At 45.2% G+C, this 26,592-nt stretch overlaps 1 protein-coding gene across 2 annotated transcripts in view; it reads left to right on the top strand.

Moving 5' to 3' along the window:
- Positions 1-26,592, top strand: part of SPATA13 (spermatogenesis associated 13) — a 326,917-nt gene that overhangs the window by 221,438 nt on the left and 78,887 nt on the right. For both annotated transcript variants that reach the window (XM_055244219.2, XM_063618815.1), the window contains exon 3: positions 21,776-23,518. In XM_055244219.2, the coding sequence (XP_055100194.1) occupies positions 21,776-23,518 (1,743 nt within the window). The remainder of the gene's footprint in view (positions 1-21,775; positions 23,519-26,592) is intronic.

The raw sequence follows: 26,592 nt of genomic DNA, 5'->3' as shown, positions 1-26,592 counted from the left end.
CATTTCAGCTATTTACTTTTGTGTCTCAGGCCACCATTTGTAAACAGAGACATTGAGCAAAAGTCTTTATTTTATCATGTCTAGCTTTCACAAGTCCCATTCATGAAGTAGGCTGGCTGGGAGGAGCAGGAGAATGAAGATGAGAGAGTTTGAAGACAAGCATAAATGGTCCACTGAGAGCAGGAGGAGGAGGGTGGCCGGGCCAGGGAAAGAGGCATCAGGTGAGAGAAATGAATGGGGGAGAGCATGAGGATGGGCATTGATTATCTCAGCATGAAATGAAATCAGGAGCAGCAAAAAGGTACAGGTAGGGCAGAGGAGCCACCTGTGGGCTGAGTCAGGCTGAGAGGAGGTGGGAAGGTTTTCAGCAGGGTTTAGTAATGGAATCCAGGACACCCATCACTCAGTTTATGGGAGTGACTTCAACCTGTCACCAATATTGCAGGTAGGGGTAGAAAGGAAGGACCTGCCAAGCTTGGTGGCGTGCCTGAAGTCCCAGCTATTTGGGAGGCTGAGCCAGGAGGATTGCCTGAGCCTGGGAGGTTGTTCCTGCAGTGAGCTGTGATTATGTCACTGTATGCATTTCAACCTGGGAAACAGAGTAAGACCCTGTCTCTTAGAGAAAAAAAAAAGAGAAAAAAAAAAAAAAAGACAGAAAGAAATGAAGGGCCAGAAAGTAGACAGACATAAATGTGTCTGTGTCCCTGTTGCATGGTAAAACCAGCTTGGAACGATAATAACAACAAAGATCAGACTTTTGGAGTAACCCTCACCAGACATCATCTGTCAGGGCCCTGGGAGCTCTGGGAGTCGGGAGTTATAGTCTGAATCCTGACCAAGGGGAGTCTGCGTGGATAACTCACTGGCTGTGACGGTGTGATGTACTCTTTGGATCACAGCCAGAGTATATCCAGAGTTTATTTTTTAAGGGAGCCTTGATGATTTTGCTGCAAAGCCTCTCTCTGTGTGGCTCCAATCTATAATGAGCCCAAGGAAAAAGGTTTTCCTCCCCTGTAAAATTTAGGGTTTTGCCAGGGAGAAAAGCTGACATCCACCCAGGTAAATAGTAAGAAATCATCAGCTTTCTTTTAAAGTCCCTGAAAAGAAAAAGATGGTGTTAGGAAAATCATCGAGAGAGAAGAGGACCTTTTCTGACCTATTGGTGATGAGGATAGAAAAGTTGTGCAGGGTGTTACAGAGTTTTCTGAGGTGTGGATTTAGGAAATATTGTACAGGTTGAGTATTCCTTATCCAAAACACTTGGGACCAGAACTGTTTGGTATTTTGGAAGAGTCATCTTATACTAACCGCCTGAGCATCCCTAATCTGAGAATCTGAAATCCGAAATGCTCCAATGAGCATTTCTGTGGCACATCATGGCGGCATCCAAAAGGCTTCAGATTTTGGAGCAGTTTAGATTTGGATTTTTTTGAATTAGGGATGCTCAATTTGTATTGTGGCTATTTTGACTGAAATTCATCACTGAATACTGAAATACATGCTTTACCTTGAATTATATGACCTGTCGTCTAAATCCTCTCCATAATGTTTATTGGACTATTCACCAGGCAATTATGATTAATATTTTTTTTATTTTAACAGCTTAATGGAGATATAATTTACATACCATAAAATGCACTCACATTAATTCTACAATTCAGTGATTTTTTAATAAATGTACAGTTGTACAACCACTACAACCTAACTCAGAACATTTTCATGATCCTCCAGAAAACTTCATGGCCATTTCTAGTCACTGACCGTTTCCTTCCCTAGCCCTGGCAACCACTATCTACTTTCTGTGCCTATGGACTTGCCTTTTCTGGATATCCCAGCATGTCCATAGAATCATATAGTTTGCAGCCTTCGTACCTGACTTCCCTCACTTTGCACAGCGTTTTTGAACTTTACCCATGTTGCAGCAGTATTTATTTTTATACCGTTAAAATAAGTGACTCTGGGCTGGGCACGGTGGCTCACGCCTGTAATTCCAGCACTCTGGGAGGCCGAGGCGGGCGGATCACGAGGTCAGGAGTTCGAGACCAGCCTGGCCAACATGGTGAAACTACGTCTCTACTAAAAATACAAAAATTAGCTGGGCGTGGTGGCGGGCGCCTGTAATCCCAGCTGCTCGGGAGGCTGAGCCAGGAGAATCGCTTGAACCCGGGAGGCCGAGGTTGCAGTGAGCCGAGATTGTGCACTGCACTCCAACCTGGGGGACAGAGCAAGACTCTGTCTCAAAAAAATAAATAAGTAAATAAAAAATAAGTGACTCTGACATATTTGACTCCTATATTCGTTGATACATCTAAGTTTATCCTTGCCTTTTAAAAGATAATAGGTAAGGATATATTACCTTGTGTGTTGTGAGTTTACTTTTTATCCTAGGATTTAAGTGCAAAAGTATGTTAAGAATCCTGGGCTATGGAAGAGCTTGATCTTCCTGCCTCTGAGCCCCAGAACCTTCCTTTGTTTGCATAGCTAAACAGCCTCACCGAGTAGGTGGCCCAGCAGCAGTAAATGTGGTGCCCACAGTCATAAAGGACAGTTGATTCTGCATGGAACGGCCCGTTCCTGAGCCTCTCCTGGAATGAGTGTATGCTTGGGTGCTTTCTCCAGGTTGGATGCCAGTGTTGGCCTCAGAGACCTGTTTGCTTTCTTTCTCTCTCTTTTTTTTTTTTTTTTAGCTTCACTTGCACTTTAAGGTACAATATTAGAATCTTCCTGTGACTTTTTTTGTGTGTGTGTATTTGTAGATTCGGGATGAAAATGAAAATGGAGGTTTAAAGCCTGAAGGGAGTGGGAGGAGGGAATCTTGCAAAATACAGATGGAAGAAAGTGAGAACTGTCTTATTAGACAGTTTTTTTCTTTTGTTCTTCATCTCTTTTTGCATTTATTATTTGAGATAAGAAATTTTCATTAGGCAAAGGTAGTGAAACACTCCCAGGAGTCTGGAATTATGTTATGAACACCGCTTAGTTTGGGAAATAAAAATGGCATCACGCGGAAACATTCCACTTACTTGCCCAATTTGAGAGTGGAGAAGTTGACAAGCAAACAGGAAAACCCTAACTTAGGAAGCAGTATGTAATTCCTGGAATTATGGTGGGATTTTTTTTCCCTCAACTTTTATTTTAAGTTCCTGGGTACATGTGTAGGATGTGCACGTTTGTTTCATAGGTAAACGTGTGCCATGGTGGTTGGCTGCAGATCATCCCATCACCTAGGTAATAAGCCCAGCATCCATTAGCTATTCTTCCTGATGCTCTCCTTCCCCCATCCCCTCCATCCCCACAGGCCCCAGTGTGTGTTGTTCTGCTCCATGTGAAATGATGGGATTTTTACTGTCAAGCTTTCTGAAGCTGAAGTTGTCTCTTCCCCAGTGCCCTCTTTGTAAAAGTGTAAAGAACCATTCTGTAGAGGATGTAAATTACCCTGACACTAATTTAGGGGAAGGTGAAGAAGGGGAAGAAATACTGATAATATAGCACTCAACTTTTTAAATGTCTTTTTCCTAAACTTGATCTGACACTAATTTAGGGGAAGGTGAAGAAGGGGAAGAAATTACCCTGACACTAATTTAGGGGAAGGTGAAGAAGGGGAAGAAATACTGATAATATAGCACTCAACTTTTTAAATATCTTTTTCCTAAACTTGATCTTCCTGCGTCTGAGCCGCTAAGAAAGCCTCAAAGGCACTAGCTACCTTTTGTAAAGTCTGTTTTTGTGACTGACTAGTCAGATGTCAAATCAAGAAAGGGGGCAGCACTTCTGTGGCTGTTTGCATTGTTTCCTTAAACTTTGCTGTTGGGGATTGGATGTGACATGTAAGTCTCTCTCTGTTATGTCTAGGTGGACACAGCAATGCAGTGCCTTGCAGTCATTTAATGGTGGATTCCTGCATGCAAGAATCAGGATAGGGTAATTTCTGGGGCTTAAATTTCATGGGTTCTTCAATTCTCAAACTCGTTTCTCTTTTTTCTTGGTAGGTATTTGGGAGAAAGAGCTGGAAAGACACCATTTTATATTATAAAATACAGACAATTGATGAGAAGAATTTTTATAGTCTCTCCCACAGAAGGATAAATTTACTTTGCAGACATCCAAACCTAATGTTTACAAAGAAGCTCTGAATGTTTAACAAATATTTAATGAGCTGCCATTAGGTGCCAGACACTGTACTGTATGTATATGCTGTGGCTCTGAATGATTAAGGTCACGTCTTTAAGGAGTTTATGGTCTAGTGAGGGTGCATCAGTCATGCAAAAACGTAACTTAATGTAATGTGGTGTGTGTTAGATGAATTCCTGCACAACTACATGGTTTAATATAGTAATTGTAAGTGTCAGGAAGCCACAGGGGGAATTTCGCTTCCTGAGAGAGATAGTTCCTGCACTGAAGCTCATAGGCGGGTTCATATTATATGTACTAACAGCCAGAGGCTAACCCAGATGCCTGTTATGTGTTAGACGCAGTCACAGGAATAATACCATTTAATTCTCACTGCAGTCCTCCAGAGTCTCTGTTACTGTTACCCACATTTTTCATTTTGCAGATGAAAAATCTGAAGAAACACTTTGTTCAGAAAATCATAGGAAAATTGTGAATCTTCCTGAATCAAATATATTTTGGAAATCCTTAATTTAACTGGTAAATTGTTAAAAGCATTGTTTTTGTTGGCGGACAGAGCTTTTTTTTTAAATTTTAGTAAAATAGGTATAACATAACATTGACCACTAATTTAACCATTTTTAGGCATAAAATTCAGTTGTGTTAAGTTCATGATATTAACATGGTTGTGCAACTATTACTACCATTCATCTCGAGAACTGTTCCATCTCCCAAACTGAATCTCCATACTCATTAAGCAACAGCTCCCATTTCTCCTCCTCCTCCCAGTCCCTGGAAATTACTGTTCTACTTTCTTTCTCTAGAAATTTGACCAGTCTAGGTACTTCAAATAATTGGAATCATATGCTATTTGCTCTTTTGTGACTGTCATATTTCACTTAGCATAATGTCCTCCAGGTTCATCCCTGCTGTAGCATGAGTCAGAATTCCTTTTCTTTTTAAGGCTAAATAATATTCTATTATATGTATATACCACATTTTCTTTATCCATTTATCAATCAGTGGACATTTGGGTTGTTTCTGCCTGTTGGCTGTTGTGAGTAATGCTGCTGTGAACATTAGTGTATAAATATCTGTTCTGCATACCTCAAAATAATAAGAGCCATGTATGACAAACCCACAGCCAATATCATATCGAATGGGCAAAAGCCGGAAGGATTCCCCTTGAAAACCGGCACAAGACAAGAATGCCCTCTCTCTCACCATTCCTATTCAACATAGTTTTAGAAGTCCTGGCCAAAGCAGTCAGGCAAGAGAAAGAAATAAACGACATCCAAATAGGAAGAGAGGAAGTCAAACTATCCCTGTTTGCAGATGACATGATTCTGTATCTTGAAAACCCCATAGTCTCGGCCCCAAAGCTCCTTCAGCTGATAAACAACTTCAGCAAATTCTCAGAATACAAAACCAATGTGCAAAATTGCTAGCATTCCTATATACCAACAATGGGCAAGGACAAAGCCAAGCCATGAAAGAATTTCCATTTACAATGGCCACCAAAAGAATAAAATACCTAGGAATACAGCTAACAGGAGAAGTGAAAGACCTCTTCAAGGAGAATTACAAACCACTCCTCAAAGAAATCAGAGATGCAAATGGAAAAACACTCCATGCTATGGATAGGAAGAATCGATATTGTAAAAATGGCCATACTGCTCAAAGCAATTTATAGATTCAATGCTATTCTGATTAAATTACCATTAACATTCTTCACAGAATTGGAAAAAAACTATTTTAAAATTCATGTGGACCAAAAAAGAGCCTGAATAGTGAAGACAATTCTAAGCAAAAAGAACAAAGCTGGAGGCATCACTTTACCCAACTTCAGACTATACTACAGGGCTATAGTAACCAAAATGACATGGTACTGGTACAAGAAGAGACAAATAGACTAATGGAACAGAATAGAGAACCCGGAAATAAGACTACACACCTACAACTATCTGACCTTTGACAAACCTGACCAAAAACAAGAAATGGAGAAAGGATACCCTATTTAATAAATGGTGCTCGGAGAACAAGCTAGCAGAAAATCGAAACTGGAAACCTTCCTTACACCATATACAAAAATCAACTCAAGATAAATTAAAGGCTTAAGTGTAAAACCCCAAACCTGAAAAACCCTAGAAGAAAATCTAGGCAATACCATTCAGGGCATAGGAACGAGCAAAGATTTCATGGTGAAGATGCCAAAAGCAATCACAACAAAAGCAAAAATTGACAAATGGGATCTAATTACACTAAAGAGCTCTGCACAGCAAAAGAAAGCCACAGTGTGAACAGACAGTCTACAGAATGAGGGAAAATTTTTGCAATCTGTCCATCTGACAAAGGTCTAACATCCAACATCTACAAGGAACTTAAACAAATTTACAAGAAAAAAAAACCCATTAAAAAGTGGGAAAAGGACATAAACAGACACTAAAGAAGACATACATGTGGCCACAAAACATGAAAAAAAGCTCAACATCACTGATCATTAGAGAAATGCAAATCAAAACCAGAATGAGATACCATCTCACACCAGTCAGAATGACTGTTATCAAAAAGTCAAAAAACAACAGATGCTGGCCAGGTTGTAAAGGAAAAGGAATGCTTTTACACTGTTGGTGGGAGTATAAATTAGTTCAGCCATTGTGGAAAACAGTGTGGTGATTCCTGAATGATCTAGAACCAGAAATACCACTTGACCCAGTAATCCCATTACTGGGTATATGCCCAAAGGAATATAAACCATTCTATTATAAAGATATATGGGGTCCAGGCATGGTGGCTCATGCCTGTAATCCTAGCACTTTGGGAGGCCGAGGTGGGTGGATCACCTGAGGTCAGGAGTTCGAGACCAGCCTGGCCAAGGTGGTAAAACCCTGTCTCTACTAAAAATACAAAAATCAGCTGAAGTGTTGGGATGTGCCTGTAATCCCAGCTACTCAGGAGGCTGAGGCAGGAGAATCACTTGAACCCAGGGAGCAGAGGTTGCAGTGAGCCGAGATCACGCTGTTGCACTCCAGCCTGGGCAACAAGAGTGAAACTCTGTCTCAAACAAACAAACAAAAAGAAGATACATGCTTGCATATGTTCTTTGCAGCACTGTTCACAATAGCAAAGACATGGAACCAACCTAAATGCTCATCAGTAATAGACTGGATGAGGAAAAGTGGTACGTATACACCATGGAATACTATGCAGCCATAAAAGGAACAAGATCATGTCCTTTGCAGGGACATGGATGGAGTTGGAAGCCATTATCCTCAGCAAACTAATGCAGGAACAGAAAACCAAATACAGCATGTTCTCACTTGTAAGTGGGAGCTGAATGATGAGAACACATGGACACGTGGTGGGGAACAACACACGGGTCTGTCTGAGGGTTGGGGATGCAAGGAGGGAGAGCGTTAGAAAGAATAACTAATGGATGCTGGGCTTAATACCTAGGTGATAGGATGATCTGTGTGGCAAACCACCATGGCACACGTTTACCTAGGTAACAAATCTGCACATCCTGCACATGTACCCCTGAACTTAAAATAAAAATCGGAAAGAAAATAAAATCTGTTCCAGTCCCCAGTTTCAGTTTTTGGGGTATATCTCCAGAAGTGGAATTGCTAGAGCATATAATAGTTCTGTGTTTGAGTTTTTGGGGAACCACCATACTGTTTTCCACAGTGGCTGCCCTATTTCACATTTCCGCCAACAGTACACCTGGGTTCCGGTTTCTCCACATCCCCACCAGCTCTTGTTATTTTCTGTTTTTTTAAGGTAACAGGCTTCTACATAGATGTGAAGTGGCAAGTGTTGTTTTTTATCAAGACAAATCTTAGGAAAAGAATGCAGTATTTGTGTGACTTGTAAAGATAAACTATGCAACTGTAAAGAAATGTTCAGCGTTCAGTAACCTGCTACCTCTGCGCATCATCCAAGATGCAGATTAGCTATCCTGAGCCATCAGGGAGGCAGTCGCAGTGGATTAGGAACACAGATGCTATGGCCAGACTACCTGGTGCAGGTGGTGGCTCTGTCACTTTCTGTGGTGTGATCTTAGGACCTAACCTCAGATTCTTGCATCTGTGAAATGGGTGTGATAATAGAGGGTAGTTGTGTTGAGAATATCTGGCGTATAGGCATTCTCTCTCCTCCTCCACCTCATGTGTAATTAGGAGTAATTTAGGGAAGTTGGAGCCGCACTGCCTGATGGGAGCCGCTGAAAGAGCTTTCAGCAGGGGAGGGACAAGCCTTGTTCTTGTCAAAATGGGCTCAACAAATCTGAGGCTGAAATTCTTTTGTCAACAGGCTGGAGGAAGGTAATTAGTGTCAGGTGAGGCTCAGAGTTATTGAATGTGTTCAGAATCAAGGACCTGGTGGCCTCCCAGAATAGTGACGGAACTGGGGAGTGATCAGCTTTCTTCCAGGAATTCCCTGTAATTGAGGGCTTTGTTGCCAAAAAGGCTGATAATAACCTGTATTCCATATTCCTGTTAATTAGATGCAAAGTGGTTCCAATTCCAAATTGCACCACTGTGGAATAAAATACAGAATATAGATTGTGGCTGAGGAATATTGAAGTGAAACAGTATAATTCATAATCCCCAGTGCTCCTAGCACTCCAGTGAGTGAATATAGGTGGAGTCTGAGTGCTCCAAGAGTGATTTTCCCTTTCCATGTGGATGACAACTCACACTGGCTTTTCTCCAGTGGATCGGTTCGTCTTGCAGATCAGGAAGACTCGTAGGGGTGGGGGACTTTCCAGATTGATCTTTAGTTGCAGATAGGTGTCACCTTCTTATCCAGGTCTTATGTTTAAGTCTTTAATTCATTCTGAGTTGAGTTGTGGAGTAAGAGTCCAATTTTATTATTTTGCATGTGGATATTCAGTTTTCCCAGTACCATTTATTAAGAGACTATCCTTTCCCCATTCTTGGTGCCTTTGTTGAAGTTAAGTTGACCATGTATGCATGGGTTTATTTTTGGGCTTCATATTCTATTCTGTTGGTCTATATGTCTGTTTTTATACCAGTAATATGTGGTTTTGATTACCATAAGTTTGTAATATAGTTTGAAATCAGGTAATGTGATGCCTCCAGCTTTATTCTTTTTTTCAAGATTGCTTTGTCCATCTGGAATCTTTTATGGTTCTATATGAATTTTAGGGTTTTTTTTATTTTTTTTGTATTTCATTGGAATTTCAAGAGCCATGGCATTGAATCTGTAGATCACTTTCAGTAGTATGGACATTTTAATGAAATTCTCCTAATTCGTGTTTATAGGATATCTTTCCATTTATCTGTGTCTTCTTCAGCTTCTTTCATCAATGTTTTATAGGTTTCAGTCTACAGATCTTTCACCTCTTGATTAAAGTTATTCCTAAGTATTTTATTATTTTCGATGCTTTTGCAAATTGGATTCTTTTCTTGATTTCTTTTCAGATAGTACATTATTAGTGTCTAGAAATGCAATTGAAAGAAATAAATTCAACTGATTTTTCCATGTTGATATTTATCCTGCAATTTTACTGAATTTGTTTATTAGTTCTAACAGTTTTATGGTAGTCTTTAGGGTTTTCTGTATATTAGATCACATCATTTTCAAACAGACTATTTATCTTCTTCCTTTCTGATTTGGTTGCCTTTCTTTCTTTCTCTTGCCCATTTGCTCTTTCTAGGACTTCTAGGATTATGTTGAATGGAAGTGGTGGGAGTGGAAATCCCTGTCTTATTTCTGATGCTAGAGGAAAAGCTTTCAGGTTTGCACTGTTGGGTATGATATTAGCTGTGGACTTGTCATATACGGTCTTACTATGTTGAAGAACTTTCCTGTATGCCATATTTGTTGAGAGTTTTTATCATGAAAGAATATTGAATTTTGTCAAAGGCTTTTTCTGTATCCGTTGAGATAATCCTATGATTTTTAGCCTTGATTTTGTTCAGGATTTTTTACATCTGTGTGCACCAGGGATATTGGTCTGCAGTTTTCTTCAGTCAGTACATTTAAAATGGAACTCCTTGGCTCCCCTCCTGCTCCTCTCCAGGTCTCTGTAGCTTAGTAAGGTGCATATCCATTGGACCCAGCCTGATGGTGGGAATCACCCGTCTCTCCCCTCTCTTCATGTTGTCCAGCTGGTCAGCAGGCCATGTTGACTCTCTCCCCATCACCTCTCCCCAGCCCATGGCCAGGATTATCCCATCCAGTGGCACTGATGGTGATGGCCTCTGCTGCCAGAACTTCTGCTGCCGGCTCCCATGACCTTTAGAGTAAATCCTAATCCTTAACGTGGCTTACAAAGGCCTAGGCTCCCCCACCCTGTCCCTGCCTGTCGTCCTCCAGCTGGGGTCTCTGTCTCAAGCTCCCTGCACCCCAGCATCCCTCCTTTCTCTGGCATTAGAGCATCCGTGTGTCGGCTGAAGGAGGCCACTTCAGGTTTCATAACAACACCAGTGCTCCCCACGTGGCTGGAGCTCTCTGATGGCTGAACCACATCAGCTGTTCACCATTCCCCTACTAGTGTGTCTACCCCAGTTCCATTCAGACACAAGGGACCAAGGAAGTATTTACTGAATGAATGAATGAATCAAGTCTCATAGGAAGTTCTTTCTTGTTCAGAGGTGAAAGAGGCCAGGTGCGGTGACTCTTGCCTGTAGTCCCACTACTTTGGGAGGCCAAGGAGGGAGGATTGCTTGAGGCCAGGAGTTCAAGCCTGCAGGGATTTGTGATTGGGCCACTCCAGCCTGCACCAGGCTGCACTCCTACCTTGGTGACAGAGTGAGACCCTGTTTTTAAAAAAAAAAAAGTCGAGGGAAACAAACCACAGGTACCTCATTTAAATGGAGGACATCAGTGTTCCTTTCTAATCTATGTTCACTCAGATGATGACAGTCTTAGGTAGCTTTGCCTGTGTTCCTTGCTTCATGTGGCCCTGAAGTGCTTCTGTAACCACCCTAGGGGCAACTGAGGCATTGGTTATTGCCAAACCACCTGACTCTGTTGCATCAGGATACTTGGCCTAAGAAGAACTATTGGGACTTAGAGAGTTGATTCCATATCATTAAAGTTCTGACATTCTAATTGGAAAAGAAATGAACCAGCAGACTTTGACAGGTTTTGTGGGGAGGAGAGGGGAGGGAAAGGGTGAAGCCAGGATTGATTTTTAAATTAAGTTTAAACACAGTTAAGTGGGTCACACTGAAACACATGCCTGCGCAGCCACTTTGCCAGATATTGACAAAAAGAAAGGCTGGCTTTGTTTGGTGGATAGGCTGGCTCAGCCTCCCGAATCTTGCTTACTTATAGGTAAGGGCTCTTGCTGAGCCACTTGTGTCATTGAGCCCTGAAGTTGCTGCCACTGGGAGAAACCACAACAAACAACAATCAAACAAAACCAGCTCACCATGTGGTAGATGTGCCATGAGGATAGGCATGTGACTGGTGGTTTAGAGGAGCTGACCTTGGAGCAGGTCTGACCTTAGGTGCAATAGCGCATCACAGCAGAGGAAGTTACAGGATGACACCTGCGTGCTGGCCTGCTTGGGTCGACCCATCTCCACAGCACCAAGGACAGACTCCTGCATGGAGAAGTTGGAGGAAGACGGTCAGGAGGCCGAAGTGACTGCTTGTATTAAGGAACATTGTGGGGGTGAGAGGGTGATGAGAGCAGCTCAGAGATGATGATCATAGGGAGGAGAGTCACTGGCTGCCAGAGACACAACACCCACTTCAGAACACTGCAAAGGGTCTTTTTTTGTTTGTTTGTTTTTGTTTTGAGATGGAGTCTGGCTCTGAAACCCAGGCTGGAGTACAGTGGCACAATCTTGGCTCACTGTAACCTCTACCTTCTGGGTTCAAGCGATTCTTTTGCCTCAGCCTCACGAGTAGCTGGGACTACTGGTGCGCACCACCATGCCTGGCTAATTTTTATATTTTTAGTAGAGATAGGGTTTCACCATATTGGCCAGGCTGGTCTCAAACTTCCGACCTCGTGATCCACCTGCCTCGGGCTCCCAAAGTGCTGGGATTAGAGATGTGAGCCACCAGGCCTGGCCAGGGTCTTTCTTATCCTAGAAAGAGGACAACACCCTTCTTCCTATCCTTTTTCTCATTCTGCTACCATTCAAGCTTCTAAGTCAAAGATCCAGTTCATCTTTTCATAGAAGTATGACTTCATTTACTTTAGTATATTACTAATGAACAACTTTAATATAGCAATCCTATTAATATTTTTAACATAGTTTATTTATATTATAAATTAAGTGGGATGGGGAAGATGATATGAGAATCTTATAGGAAAAAATGTGTCTTCAAGTCTGAACAAGTGACTTAAAAATTGATATTTAGAATACTACTTGTTTAACAGTTTACAGAACATTTTACATTCTGGTATTTATTATCTTAGTCAGGGTTGAAGAGTCTGAAGGCATGTATGATCCATACTCATGGAGAAAAGATAGAGCTAATTTTGAAATGAAATAATGGCATTTTATATACGTTTGGTTTCAGAGGCATCCTTTGGGAAAAGCGATCACCTTCTCCAGATCCGCATTCAGGTGATCTTTGCCAATCTTTGTCTGAGCCTGGTGGCAGATTACTTCCATCTGGCCTTGACCTTTGAGCCGGCAGGATGACTGCAGGGAGTAGGCAGTGCTTCCATCTGTGAATCACAAAGGAGATCAACCCCAAAGCAGCCACCTGCACATGTGGTACATCTTCTGCACCTCCACGGGCACTTTTGCCTAAGGCCAGATGCATGTACAATAAACTTAAATCCATTGACTTTTCAACAGATTGCTTCACATCTTTGGATCTAGAAATTTTGACCCAGAATACCATTTCCTATTAGCAATGACCTATAACTATCAGCTTTACACGTTACCAAGAAAGGTGTCATGCCATGAGAATAATTAATATTTTGATGAGAATATTCTCTTTACAATGCATTTGCTTCTCTAAAAGTAAAAGAAACTGCCCTAAAAGAAATTTTAGGATCCCATGGAGAAAGCTGAGTTCAGGGATGTTGTGTGACTAGCCGAGGTCACATAACAAAGCAGTTCAAAGCAAAGAATCCTGACTCCAAATTCTTGGCCTCAGCTGCTGCCCTCCTCCCCTTCACCTGTCCCTCGGTCTTGCTGAGAGGGATGCTCCCTGGTGTTGTCCGGTCATCACTGGGTTCTCGGCATCTGTGCTCTCAGCAGCACATCTGTTCCCCTCCTTAGTTGCATGGTGACCCCACCTCCCATTTGCTTCCGCCTTGTAAAGGGTAACCCTTGTCTCATCTTGCATCTCCACTTTCCTTTTTGAGATTCAACATATTTAAGTATTAGTGATTCTTTAGTTTTCCTAGCAACTAAACTCAGCTGGTTTTGAACTTCTCGCAAAAGTCAGAAGATAGTACTTGCTTTCATTTCAGTCCCCACTGAGCATCTGACATATTTAAAACATTATTAAGCTCTGTGTCAAAGGAGCCATGTCCCTGGGATATTACACCAGAGTATTCCTGAATTCTGCGTGTTGGTTATGTTCAAGCACAGCGTCCCCTGAGGACACACTGGCAATGAGGACCTCCACCTCTAACAAAGTCTCACAGATGGCCTCTGAGAGATGGGGTGTGTGCTCCAGGGACCCCTGTTCAGGAGGAGTAGCTGGTCACCTCTGGCTTGGTTCATTGGTGGCATCATCTCACATGACTGTCGTGCATGTCGTAAATGAGGAGATGTGTGTCAAGAGGCAGGGAGGGCTTGCAAGGAAACAATATGCAAATGTCAGTTCGATTAGAAGACAGTTTAAATTAGAAGCAGAAGGCGTTTCAGCAACTGCTTTAATGTGTAAAACTAATTTGAGAGGATGAGATACTTGATTGCACAGCACAGGGAAAGGCCTCTTCTGGGCCTCTGTCCCCAGCAGTGGCAGAATGGTCTGTGGGGACGTCCCCTACATGAAGACCTGATAGGCTCCTGGGTGGAAGCTGAGTTGAAAATTAATCTCATTTCCTCAGAATGCAAAGCTATAAGTTGGGGCTCTGCCTGGAAACACATTTTATGCAAAAACAAAAAAATTGAACACTAAAATAAATGCAGCAAAAATAAAATACAACACACATATATGCTCTTACACACAGTTATTAAGTATGTCTAATTAAGCTGTGGATATAAAAGCTACATCATTCCCTTTAGGGGTATTCTGTGCTGACTGCACTGTTGGGTGTCTTAGCCTGTGAACCCAGTGAACACAGCTCCAGATTTAGGCCAGTCTGCCTCTGCCAAGCAGAGACATTGTTTTTGCTCCAGTGACCGTCACAGTGCCTTCAGGATTAGGGCCATTCATCTGGAAAATTTTCATTGCCCTGAATGGTAAATGTGGGGGAGGTGCAGTCTTGTGGTGACATCAGTTTTGGCATGGGTTGCAGGCATGAGGTAGTCCTAACCGGGAACTTGATTGTTACTGCTGCAATCTTGTTTACCACCAGAAAGGTGGTGGACAGGCCATGGCTGTAGGAAGTCAAGATGCAGGGCAGTCTTCAGGGCTGAGGGCTGTGACTGGCAACAGCTCCCCTGGAGCCTTCCAAGGTTGCTGTGAGATTGGAGGAAGAGGAGCTCAGAGGCTGTCACTGTGCAGAGGTTGGGGACACAGGCAGGGAGGGGCATTGTGGAGGATGCCAGCATCTTTCACACAGGCTCAGACCTACCTGCCCTTTCATCACTCACTTCACCAGCCTGACCTGCAACTTCAGACACAGAAGGAAGATCTTCCTTTGCGGTCTAAGACCTGCCTTTGCAAATCCTCACTTTCTGCACCCCATCACCCCAGAGGATTGACAAAGCAAATATGCATCCCTATTGGGGAAACACCATTCTCATCCACAGGAATGTGGTTTAGCCCAGTAACCCCCATAAGGCAAGCCAAGACAATCACACACTTGTATGAAATTGACACCTTTCCAAAAGATACGCTTATTCCAGTTGCATTTCTCCATATACTTTCAATTCACAAACATTGAGCTTCAGTGATTGAATTCTTAAGTGACGCCAGAGCTACAGATGCTCTTTTGAAGCATCTTACCTACTCCTTACACTGAGAGACCCTGAAGGTACCAGATCCAAGGGTAAGGGGGCTTCTTTCTTTTACTAAGGTGTGCATATTGGGGCTAGGAAGAGGAAGGACAGTGTCTGGCATTAGGCCTGGGGAATAACTTCATCTCTGAAATTAGGACCTTGGATGCTTTCTCTTTATGAATGTCGTAAATTATGGCTGGGCATGGTGGCTCATGCCTGTAATCCCAATACTTTGGGAGGCCAAGGTGGGAGGACAATTTGAGGTCAGGAGTTTGAGACCAACCTGGCCAACATGGTGAAATCCCGTCTCTACTAAAAATACGAAAATTAGTGGGGCGTAGTGGCATGTGCCTGCAATCTCAGCTACTTGGGAGGCTGAGGTGGGAGGATCACTTAAGCGTGGGAGGCGAGGTTGCAGTGTGCTGAAATTGTGCCACTGTACTCCAGCCTGGATGACAGAGCAAGACTCTGTCTCAAAACAAAACAAACAAACACAAACAAAAAAAAAAGGAAAAAAAAGGAAATTATAAATTTCAGTGGTTTTAGCTGGCCATGGTATATGTACCTGTTATCCCAGCTACTTGGAGGATGAGGTGAGAGGATCACTTGAGTCTAAGAATTTGAGGCCACCCTGGGCAACATAGCAAGATTGAGTCTCTTAAAACTTTTTTCCAGTAGTTTCAGAAAAACTATTCTGAAACTAATTGGTAGCACATTCATGGTTTTCAGCACTCTCTTTTTATTACAATTCTTCTTCCTAATAGCATCAGTGGCCACAGTTGCTGCTAGACATCCTATAAAGCACAGGTCAGCTCCCACAACAAAGAACCATCTGGCCCAGATATTGGGATATCGGACCTGAGATGTGCAAAGCCAGCAGCCCCTTCAGCCAGTCATGCCACAGACACATGCTGAGAACACAGTGAAATAAGACAAGGCTTCTGCCTATAGAGAACTTTTCATGCTCCTGGGAGAGGTTAGTGGAGAAACCAGACAAGGAAAGCAGAATGACAGGGCAGTGTGGGAAATGCTAGAGAAATGTCTCTAGGTGTTTCAAACAAAGAATCTAATACAGGGGTTATTTTTATACAGCCGAGAAACAGAAGACAGTGCAATAGCAGGAAGTTGCTACCAGCCCCTGGGCTGGAGTGGTAAACAAGAGGGCGTGTTGCTTGAGCTGGGAGTTGGTGCTGCCCACAGGACCTCGGACCTGGGAGGGAGGAGCTTCCCAGCAGGGCTGGAGCCACAGAGACACCACAGCTGCTGCACGTGTCCACAAAATACTGTGGCAACTCCCTTCCCCCAACCCTCAAGTCACCTCCCACCACCACTGCCCACTGCCAAACCTGGACAGAAGCCATTTGTCAGGAATCTTGGAATTGTGGTTCCCAAAACAGAGAGAGAACAATGGCTGGAGAAAGAGCGTGAGAGCAGACAAGGAAACTCGCAAAGTCATGGTGGTGTGAGGATCATGACAAATAGCTCAGCCCTGCTGGAGGCAAAGGCATCCCGTATTAGGCACAGGACATTCAACATCTCCTCAAAGTCCACAGGCAGCCAGTGACCCTGGTTCAGTGACACACCCATCTGCAGTGTGGAAAGGACTCTGGCAGCAGAGTGAAGGATGGGTGGGCAGTGAGCCAGACCCTGGTCATCCAGGTGGAAGGTAATGCAGGCTGGGAATGAGGCACCAGCCACCATGCTGACAGAGGGCCGGTGGGCATGCAGTGGAGTCGCTTAGACGTGGTGCAATCTGCAGGAAGGAAGAGGGTCTGGAATGACCCCCAGGTTCTGGCCAGGAGGTAGCAGTGCTGGGGTGGACCCTCTTGATTTCCACCCTGCTGTGCTGTCACTGCAGCAATGGTAGTAAGCTACTCAGCCTCACTGGGCCCTAGCATCCTCACTAGCATGAATAGGGGTCAGATGTTCCCTAGGGCAACATTCTGTGCAGCTGTGATTTAAGGGTCTGCACTCACTCCTTCAGCATTTTGGATTTCAATATGTTTCCTTTCAGTGTCACTTTGTTACCATGTAAATCAAGCTTCTCTAACTGATGGGCCGCAGGCTGCATGTGGCCCAGGGACGCTTTGAATGTGGCCCAACACAAATTCGTAAACTTTGGTAAAACATTATGAGGGTTTTTTTTTTTTTGCGATTTTTTTTTTTTTTTAGCTCATCAGCAGTTGTGTTAGTGTGTTTTATGTATGGCCCAAGACAATTCTTCTTTCAATGTGACCCAGCAAAGCCAGAAGGTTAGACACTCCTGATGTACATGATGAGTATATTACAAAAACCTTCCTGCTTGTTTGTACATTTAATCTGTTCTATATTCCTGAATTTCAAATTCAAGTTTTTATTTAAAAATTACTGGTCAGAATGTGGCTCTGTGGCGCAATGGATAGCGCATTGGACTTCTAGCGACGAAAAATTACTGGTCAGAAGCTTTTTTGTTTGTTTCATTTTTTTGTTTGTTTTTGGTGCAAATTCTCATTATCACACACGCAAAAAAGTTTCATTCTAAAGTTCATACACCCTAAAATCTAGCTTGTAGACAGTGGATTTCACAATATTCCTATCTGAAATTCTTTCTTAGTTCTGTTCTGTTCATATCTCTGGCAGAGTTCCCACAATTTATAAGACTTGCTACAAAATCACTAATTGAATTGCAACCCTTGGTTAGTTAATAGAGGTCAAAGTATTAGTTCTAAATAATGCAACTTGGTATGTTACTCAGAAATTCCAGGAAAAGGCTTTTTTTCCATGATTTTCAGTTTCATTCTTAGCAGCACACAACAATCACGTTGTTCAGCTCATGAACAAAATACTAAGTCACTGATCTTTTAAAAAGCATATTGTCCCAATTAGAAACCCCAGTTTTTTGCATGTGTTTTATGAAATCTGAATCCTAGAAATTAAGTTCTGAGTGTTAGAACATTTCAACTTCTTCACTCTATAAAAACATAGTGGCTTGTAATGACTTCTTACCTTGGTATGGATTAGACAAGGCAGGATAACTGATGATTTCACATCGAAGTTAAATAATCTAAGTGTGCAAAGCACACCATTCTTACCCTCAGAGAGTGCACAGTCTTGTTTGAAGGCAGCCATATAAAGCTATCATCATAATCCATTTTGGTAAAAACAATTTGATGAGATGCCTGAAGGCTTGTGGAAGCACAGAGTAAGGGATTTCATTCATTCCAGGGGGTTCAGGAAGGAATTCCTTGGGAAGGAGACACCTGCAGTTCGTCTCAAAGAATGATGAGGTATTAGATTAAGGGTGTGTAGGCTTTTCTAGACTCACTTTCACCTTAATTTTACTAATTTATCACACTGAGCTTTCCTTCCAATGATACTGTTCTACTTACTGTAGAGTGATCAATTACCCCCATTTGCAAGGAACTTTGCTGGCTTCAACCCTGAAAGTCCCATATCCTGAGATACCCCTCATTCCTGGGTCAGTCAGACACCTGGTCCCCCAAATTTACTGCCTCCCAGTTGTACTGTGTGTCGTTGACTGTTGCTTTGCTCTTGCCAGTTTCTTATCTAGAATGGGCGATTACCTTATCACTGCCTTGAATTCCTCATGGGACCCGCACAGACACTTGGACCCAGTAGACGCTCATGAAGTGGGTATATGCATAAATGTTGGTACCTCTTATTCTGTAGACAGCACTGAAGTACAGATCACTGAAATGACTGACTCAAGCCATATGACAGCACCAAGGTTAGGCCAAGTCCCGTGTCTTGGGCCCTTGTTCCTCCTTGGTCATAAAGGGTCTTATAGTGCCCTCTGGTGGTTTCAGGAAGCTGTCTAATCCCCTGAATTACAAGGCAGAAATCATGCCTTCTCTTCTGTTTTCAGTGCGAGTCATAAGAAGACCATTACTACTACTTAATATCAGTGCCTATGAACTGGACTTGACCTTTTGATTAAACAATCTCATTCATTTCATGATTCTGAGATGCTGAAACAATGAAATTCCCTATCCCTTCTAGAGCACATGAAGGTGGATAGGTGATACCAAATGTTGAACTTACTTTGCAACTGGTTACAGGCTTCATATCCAGTCTCATTGCAAAGATGATTCAAGCCTCTGCTTATGTGGCTCATTCAAATGTAACCCACAGCTCCTCTGGCCCCCTAATTCCTCCATTAGAACATTAAACTGCAGAGGGCATGTGGTAGCCCATCAGTCTTCTGATGAATGGAACTGGCTGATGGTCTAAGTCTTCGTAGCCTCCCTTGTCCCAGGTGGAATCAACCCTTTGACCCTTTAACTATGGCTGTCCGTGGGAATCCCTTCTCACTGGAAATGATGTAGGGGCAAATAAAAACGGAACCCATCAAGAACATGGGGCGTAGGAGCAGAAGAGAGATGTTTCTGTTTGCATGGGGTCAGATTCTGCACTTGGTAGGGGTAAGCTAAATTGGGATCTGATCTCAAAATCTTTTTTTTTTGAGACGGAGTCTTTCTCTGTCCCCCAGGCTGGAGTGCGGTGGCGCGATCTCGGCTCACTGCAACCTCCACCTCCTGGGTTCACGCCATTCTCCTGCCTCAGCCTCCCGAGTAGCTGGGACCACAGGCGCCCGCCAACACGCCCGGCTAATTTTTTTGTATTTTTTTAGTAGAGGCGGGGTTTCACCGTGTTAGCCAGGATGGTCTCGATCTCCTGACCTCATGATCCACCCGCCTCGGCCTCCCAAAGTGCTGGGATTACAGGCTTGAGCCACCGTGCCCGGCCTCTGATCTCAAAATCTTTAAAAAATGTCCTCCTCTTGTTCCTCTCATGCCTTTGGCCTCTATGGCCTTGGAGGTAATGGCCTTGACTGATGTCTAAAGATTTTTGGGATTTATTTACAGTCAGGGTCATGAGGCCCAGGAATTGGAGTCAGATGCCTGGGGTACAGATGCCCATTGTGTCTCTCTGTTCATTAGTTTACTGCAGTGGAGAAGAGTGTGGGCTTTGTGGGGACAGCTGCAGGACTCCCAGGCAACCTGCTTGAGTATCCATCTGGTTGTCTGCAAAATGCAAGTCCTTCTGCAACCTCTTAGGTTTCTATGTGTACTCAGTGACATTATGTTTTCCAAGACCTTACTGCGGAGGCCTGACACGTAGTAAGTACTTAAAAGTTGGTAGTCTTTTATGGTTATTATCATAATCTGTCATTCATTCATCCAGTAACTATTTATTGAGAACGGGGGGGCTGAGATATGTAAGCTATCACTTGAAGGCTGAGCAGGTCTTGGTCTGATGGGAAAGGTTAAGGGGGAGCAGGATTTTCATTTTTCAGGGGAGGGCAATGGACCCAGGTGTGGGGTGAAGGGTTTGGACACAGATGTGCATGATGGGGAAAGCACGGACACGGTCTGGGGGGAAGGCATGGACACAGGTGTGGGGCAAAGGGCATGGACACGGGTGTGTGGGAACTTATGGACACAGGTGTGTGCAGTAAAGATATGGATACAGGCATGGGGGGAAGGTGTGGAAATGGATGTGTGGGGTGGGCGTGGGTGCAGGAGTGTGTGGTTGTCAGGGCACATGAGAAGAGGAAAAAGACGCCGAATTTGTTTAATTTGGATTCTTACCTCTGAATGTTTTTTTTTTTTTTTTTTTTTGAGACGGAGTCTCACTCTGTCGCCCAGTTTGGAGTGCAGTGGCGCAATCTTGGCTCTGCAACTTCTGTCTCCCGGGTTCAAGCGATTCTCCTGCTTCAGCCTCCCGAGTAGCTAGGATTACAGGGGCACATCACCATGCCTGGCTAATTTTTGTATTTTTAGTAGAGATGAGGTTTCACCATGTTGGCCAGGCTGGTCTTGAATGTCTGACGTCAGGTGATCCACGTGCCTTGGACTCCCAAAGTGTTAGGATTACAGGCACGAGCCACTGCACCCAACCCTGAATTTCCAATATACTTCAGCAGCATCTTCACTTCTCTCTACTGTATGGCCAATTGGAAAAAGACCCCCACCAATGTGTTTCCTTCTCAGAGGCTGCCCTGGCATGTCCTTGCTGAGTCCTTCCCGCCTGTGTCTGGGTGGCGCTGTGAGGCTCTCAGTTAGTGTTTGGGTGTCTCAGCCCTCCTGGACAGGAGGCAGCTGCCAGCATGTGGGGCTCCATCTCTGCTCCTCATGCTTATTCCTGCGTGTGCCAGCACTTGGTTTGAGTATTTGGTGTGTTGGATTCAACACAGGCTGCCGTTTTAATGTCATGCTTTTGAAATCGTTGTGAGGTTTTCTTTTGGCATTTCCTAATTATTATTTTTTTTCCATTTCAAATAAGAAGAAAAGATAGTGTTGAATGATACCTAGATATTTTCATTCCAGCAGTTTTTTCCTAGTCGCACCTACACAGGTTCCAGTGAGTTCAGGAGTTTACCTTCATGTCCATGGCACAGCCCATAATTACCCTTCTCTGTCCAGGGATGTATATTTGCATCTTTCTTTCAACTTATGAAGTGAATGGAGGGGAAATGTACAATTTTAATTGAGTTTGAAGTAGCTTTCATCTGACCAGCCCTGTGCTGGAGCGTGCCTCTTCTTCTGTGAGCAGAGGGGCTACTGCGTAGGAAATGGCTAAACCGCCTGCTTTGTTTTTCACTGCAGGCCGTGGCCACCCAGGAGCCTGATGTGCAAGACAGGTGTGAGTGCCAGGACGGCATTCCTGGAGATGAAGGCCTGGAGCTGCAGTCTGCGGACTCGGCAGTGCCGGTGGCCATGACCCAGGCTGCCGTGCGGCCCTGGGCACCCTGCCTGGAGAACATGACCACTGCCCCAAACGGCCTCGGGCCAGGCCCCGCAGCCCCCTGTGCAGGCTTGGACTTGAAAGACCCCAAGATGGTGACCTCCCTTGTGTGTGGAAATGGAGTCTGTGGCTGCAGCCCTGGTGGCAACACGGACACCCAGGAGGCCAAACTCAGCCCAGCCAAGCTTGTGCGCCTCTTTTCCACCGGTCGGAAGAGGACGGGTGCCCACCCCGAGCGGCCCCGCTCCGTGGTCCTGGTGGGCAACTCCTCCGCATGGAACACCCTCGCCTCCTTCCGGAAAATGGGATCCTTTAAGAAACTGAAGTCCTCAGTCCTGAAAGGAATTCAGAGCCGAGAGGGGTCAAATGCCTGTTCAAAGGGAGAGGCTTTGGAGCATGGCCTGGGAAAGTCCATCCCAAATGGCGCTGTCCCAGGGGCCCAGGCAAGCAGGGCCTCCCCCTCAGCACCGGGACCAGCATGTGGTGCCCTCAGGCCAGCAGAGTGGGGCGCATTGGACGGCTCTGACCTCGAGGACACGGACGATGCCTTCCAGCGGAGCACACACCGCTCCCGCAGCCTCCGCAGAGCCTACGGCCTGGGCCGCATCTGCCTGCTGGATGCTCCCCAGAACCATGCGACACCCACGATCTCCACTGGCCAGGTGGCCGCCATGTGTGAGGTTCTCGTGAGGGACCCTGAAAATAACAGCATGGGCTACAGGAGGAGCAAGAGCACAGACAATCTTGCCTTTCTGAAGAAGAGCTCCTTTAAGCGGAAGTCCACCTCTAATCTTGCAGACCTCAGGACGGCCCATGACGCACAGGTGCCACAGAGGACCCTGAGCAGTTCCTCCACTGACTCCCAAAAGCTCGGGTCAGGAAGGACCAAACGCTGGAGGAGCCCGATAAGGGCCAAGGACTTTGACAGAGTCTTCAAACTTGTGAACAATGTAACTGAGGCTGCCTGGAGGAGGGAGAGTCCCAGGAGTGGGGCCCCATCCCCTGGTGAGGCCAGCCTGAGACTCCAGGCACACAGCCAGCTGCATGACGACTACTCCCGCCGCGTCTCCAGGAGCACTGAGCAGGACAGCAGGCGGGGCGGGACGGTCATGCATGGGACCACTGCAGCCTGCACCGTGGTCCCTGGTTTCGGCTCAGCCACCTCTAAGGGGCCCCACTTAGACGCTGACACTGCCGTATTTCCTCTTGAAGCCAAAAGTTCCTGGGCGGTGGAAAGCGACAGTTCTTGCACTGGCAGCTCCTCGCCAAGCCCGATTGTCCAGGATGTGTTGAGCAAAGACTCCTGTGACCCAAACGCTGGCAGCCAGTTGACATTTGACCCTGAGCAGCCTCCCACCCCTCTAAGGCCCACCACACCCAAGCCCCAGAGCCCTCAGAGTCCCGGGGCAGCAAGTGCCAACTGTCACAGCAATCACAGTGCCCTGTCCGCGAATTCAGAGGAAAGTGAAGGAAGGGCAGAAGAGCCTGCTCAGAGAGAGCCAGGGCTTCCAGGCCTGGAAGCCACACATGGTGATGAGGGCAGCAAGGACCTTCTGGTGAACGTTGGTGTGGCAGCCGGCCCAGAAGAAAAGGAGAAGGAGGAGGTAAGGGCAGCGGCGAGGTCCCTCATGTGGGCGACCCTGCTGCGGGAAGGGAGCTTGCGCAGGTGTTGCCCTTGGTCCCTACCTGTCAAGATCAGTGGCCCTCTGGTGACCTTGTTGCCTTACAATATTAGTGGGAATGGGAGTTGTCAAGTTGCTGTTTACCAAGTTCAGAAGTAATCTCTATCTCCTTTGAAATAAATTGACAATGTACGAGATTCATTGAGATGACATTTGCCACACCTTTCATTCAAAAGATGTTTATTGAACATGTACTAGGTACTAGATTCTGGGGGAAAAAAATATAAGTTGTAAACAAACTGTCTTCTGCTCCATGCAGCTCTGACTCATATCTTTCTTCTTCGTATTTTAAGCTGTTTCTGTAACCTTTCCCACAAAGTACATATAAGTGAGATTCTTTCTGTTAAGAGACTATTACCTGTCCTAATGTCACAGCACCTGTGGGTGTCACTTGACCAGCTGGAAACCTCTGTGGGCCGGCAGTGCCTCTGCTTGAGTTTTGCTCGTGCCCACTAGCCTCGTTCCACCCATTCTGCCCAGCAGGCTGCATTCGGCTTGCACTGCCAGCCCAGATCCCATGCCTGCCAAAGGCAAACCAGGGATGGAGCAGCGAGGGGTGTGTGAGTGAGCATGGAGTCCAGCCTCTGCACACAGCCAGGCATGTCAGCTGTTGCAGCAGGGCAGGCAGCTCCAGGTGCCGGCACAGGTGCTGGCTCCATGCAAGGCTGTGGCTGGACCAGATGTACTGTAGCTGGCTTCCGCTGCAGGCACCAGCATGTGGACGAGGGGAACGTCGTGACGAATGAAAACTCAGAGATACCAGGAATCGCAGAGCCCCAAAGAGGGTGTTATAGCGTGTCACAGCCTGGTTCTCATCTGGGCTCCCAGAAGGGCCACAGCTCTTTTCTTCTCCTCACCTGCATTACAGCAAGCAGGGGACCATGTTTCTGGGGAGCATGTTTCACCCCATTTGTGTTACATCTCCTTCAATCCCACTGCCCCCCTCCAGCATGCAGCCCTTGGGCTGGTCTAGCCCCACCACTGCTTCCTGTTGCATGTGGCAGCTGCCTGGTGCTGGTGGAAAGTGGGAGGGTTATAGTGTTACAGCTTTAGTTAAGGGAATCCCAAGGTTTGGGCCCCCAGAAGGGTTGCCAGGCTTCACGCCTGCAGTCCAGGAGCATGTCACTGCCTGTAGCTCGGTGAGCTGGCCAGGAATGTGTTGCAGCCCCTTTAACTCCCACCTGCAGCTGGGTGAGCCATCCAGGAAAGTGTTACAGCTCCTTTCGCTCCCGCCATTGGGCAGGTCCCACATCCAGGAAAAATGAAGTTACGTGGACAAATGGGGAGGGTGAGCAAGGCTGAGAAGAGCTTTGCTGGGTGACTGAACAGCTCTCAGCAGATAGGAGACCTGGAATGTGTTGCTTCTCTCTGCAGGCAGGTAGTCCCAATGAGTGGCTGAGTCTGGGGTTTTTATAGGCTCAGAATGGAGGAAGTGCATGCTGATTGGTCCATGGGCAGGCCTGGAAAAAGCACCATTTGATTGGTTGAAAGGCATCAAGGAAGTTCTCACTCCAGGTCGCTGACTTCACACAAAACTGGCATCTGTGCCCTGAGGCTTCAGGCTGTCCCTGGCTTGAAGGTGGGGTTTCACTGGGGACCCACCCCTTCCCACCTAGGTGCTTGTCCACCTCCCACCACCATCACTAAGTCTGTTTAATTTCCTAGGAATGAATTAGGAACATGCAGTTTGGTAGCTGTCGGCCTTTGAATGATGCTTGTTTAAAGAGATTTTTATGATGGGTTATTGTACTTATTTTAGAGTAGATCATAAGCACCTCATTAATTGACTAAGCTAATAGCTGTCAAGGTTACAACAGCAGTTTTTTTCATATTCTATCAAACATCTTTATAATTTTCACTTTAGTAGTATTACCTTACGTAGCTGGAAGATGGGGAAATGCATTCATATGTATATATTGCAGATTATTCTTCACATACATTTCTAGATTGATTTGCAGTTATAGATGGTGCTTGCCATAGAGAATAATCCCCTAGCAAATGCTCCTTCCCACCCATCCCTGGGGAGGACCTCAGTTTTGTCTTAGCACCTACAGATGAATGATTGCACAGCAAGTTTGCAAACTCAGAAGCCAGGACAGCCTCTGCACTGTCCATCTTGACCTTTGCTATACAGAGAGACCTGGTTAGTAGGACCTTTGCTATACAGAGAGACCTGGTTAGTAGAACCTTTGTAGAAAGACCTAGAAAGTAGGACTACTGCAGAGTACTTTCAGATCGAGATTAGTCTCAAGGTCCTCTGGGCAGCCAGAGAAGTGAGACTGCACATTGTCTGTTACCTGAGGTTCCTGTGGAGAGCTCACCAGTTTGAGAGGTCTTGATTATTGAGAACCGTCTGCTCATTTGCATATTTGAGCCTGTGGAGCAGTTGTAAGGACACATGAGTAGTTACCAGACTTAGGAAGGAGTTCCAGTTCTTCCGGCTCCTGTTTGTGCAACTGACCAAACTTCACTCATTCCTGGGTGAGATGAAGGGTAACATTCCTTCCACTAAACACCCTACCTGCCCCACTCGTAGTTTGGAACCTCCCCTCCCTAAAAAAGGATTTGTATATATCTGGAGGGTTTTTTATGTTAAAGATTGGATTTTATTTTCTGCTTAGCAAAATTTTTTTTTTTTTTTTTGAGATGGAGTCTTGCTCTGTCGCCCAGGCTGGAGTGCAGTGGCGCAATCTCGGCTCACTGCAAGCTCCGCCTCCCGGGTTCACGCCATTCTCCTGCCTCAGCCTCTCCGAGTAGCTGGGACTACAGGCGCCTGCCACCACGCCCGGCTAATTTTTTGTATTTTTTAGTAGAGACGGGGTTTCACCGTGGTCTCGATCTCCTGACCTCGTGATCCGCCCGTCTCAGCCTCCCAAAGTGCTGGGATTACAAGCGTGAGCCACCGCGCCCGGCCGCAAAATTTTTTTTAAAAAATCATTGCAATATTTTATTCCTGAGAACCTGTTAAGTGAATATATATGAACTAGTGTGTAGTT

The sequence above is a fragment of the Symphalangus syndactylus genome, chromosome 15 (genome assembly GCF_028878055.3).
Source record: "Symphalangus syndactylus isolate Jambi chromosome 15, NHGRI_mSymSyn1-v2.1_pri, whole genome shotgun sequence".
Taxonomy (NCBI): domain Eukaryota; kingdom Metazoa; phylum Chordata; class Mammalia; order Primates; family Hylobatidae; genus Symphalangus; species Symphalangus syndactylus.
Note: the sequence above shows the minus strand (reverse complement) of the source record. Positions and strands in the feature narration are given on the sequence as shown.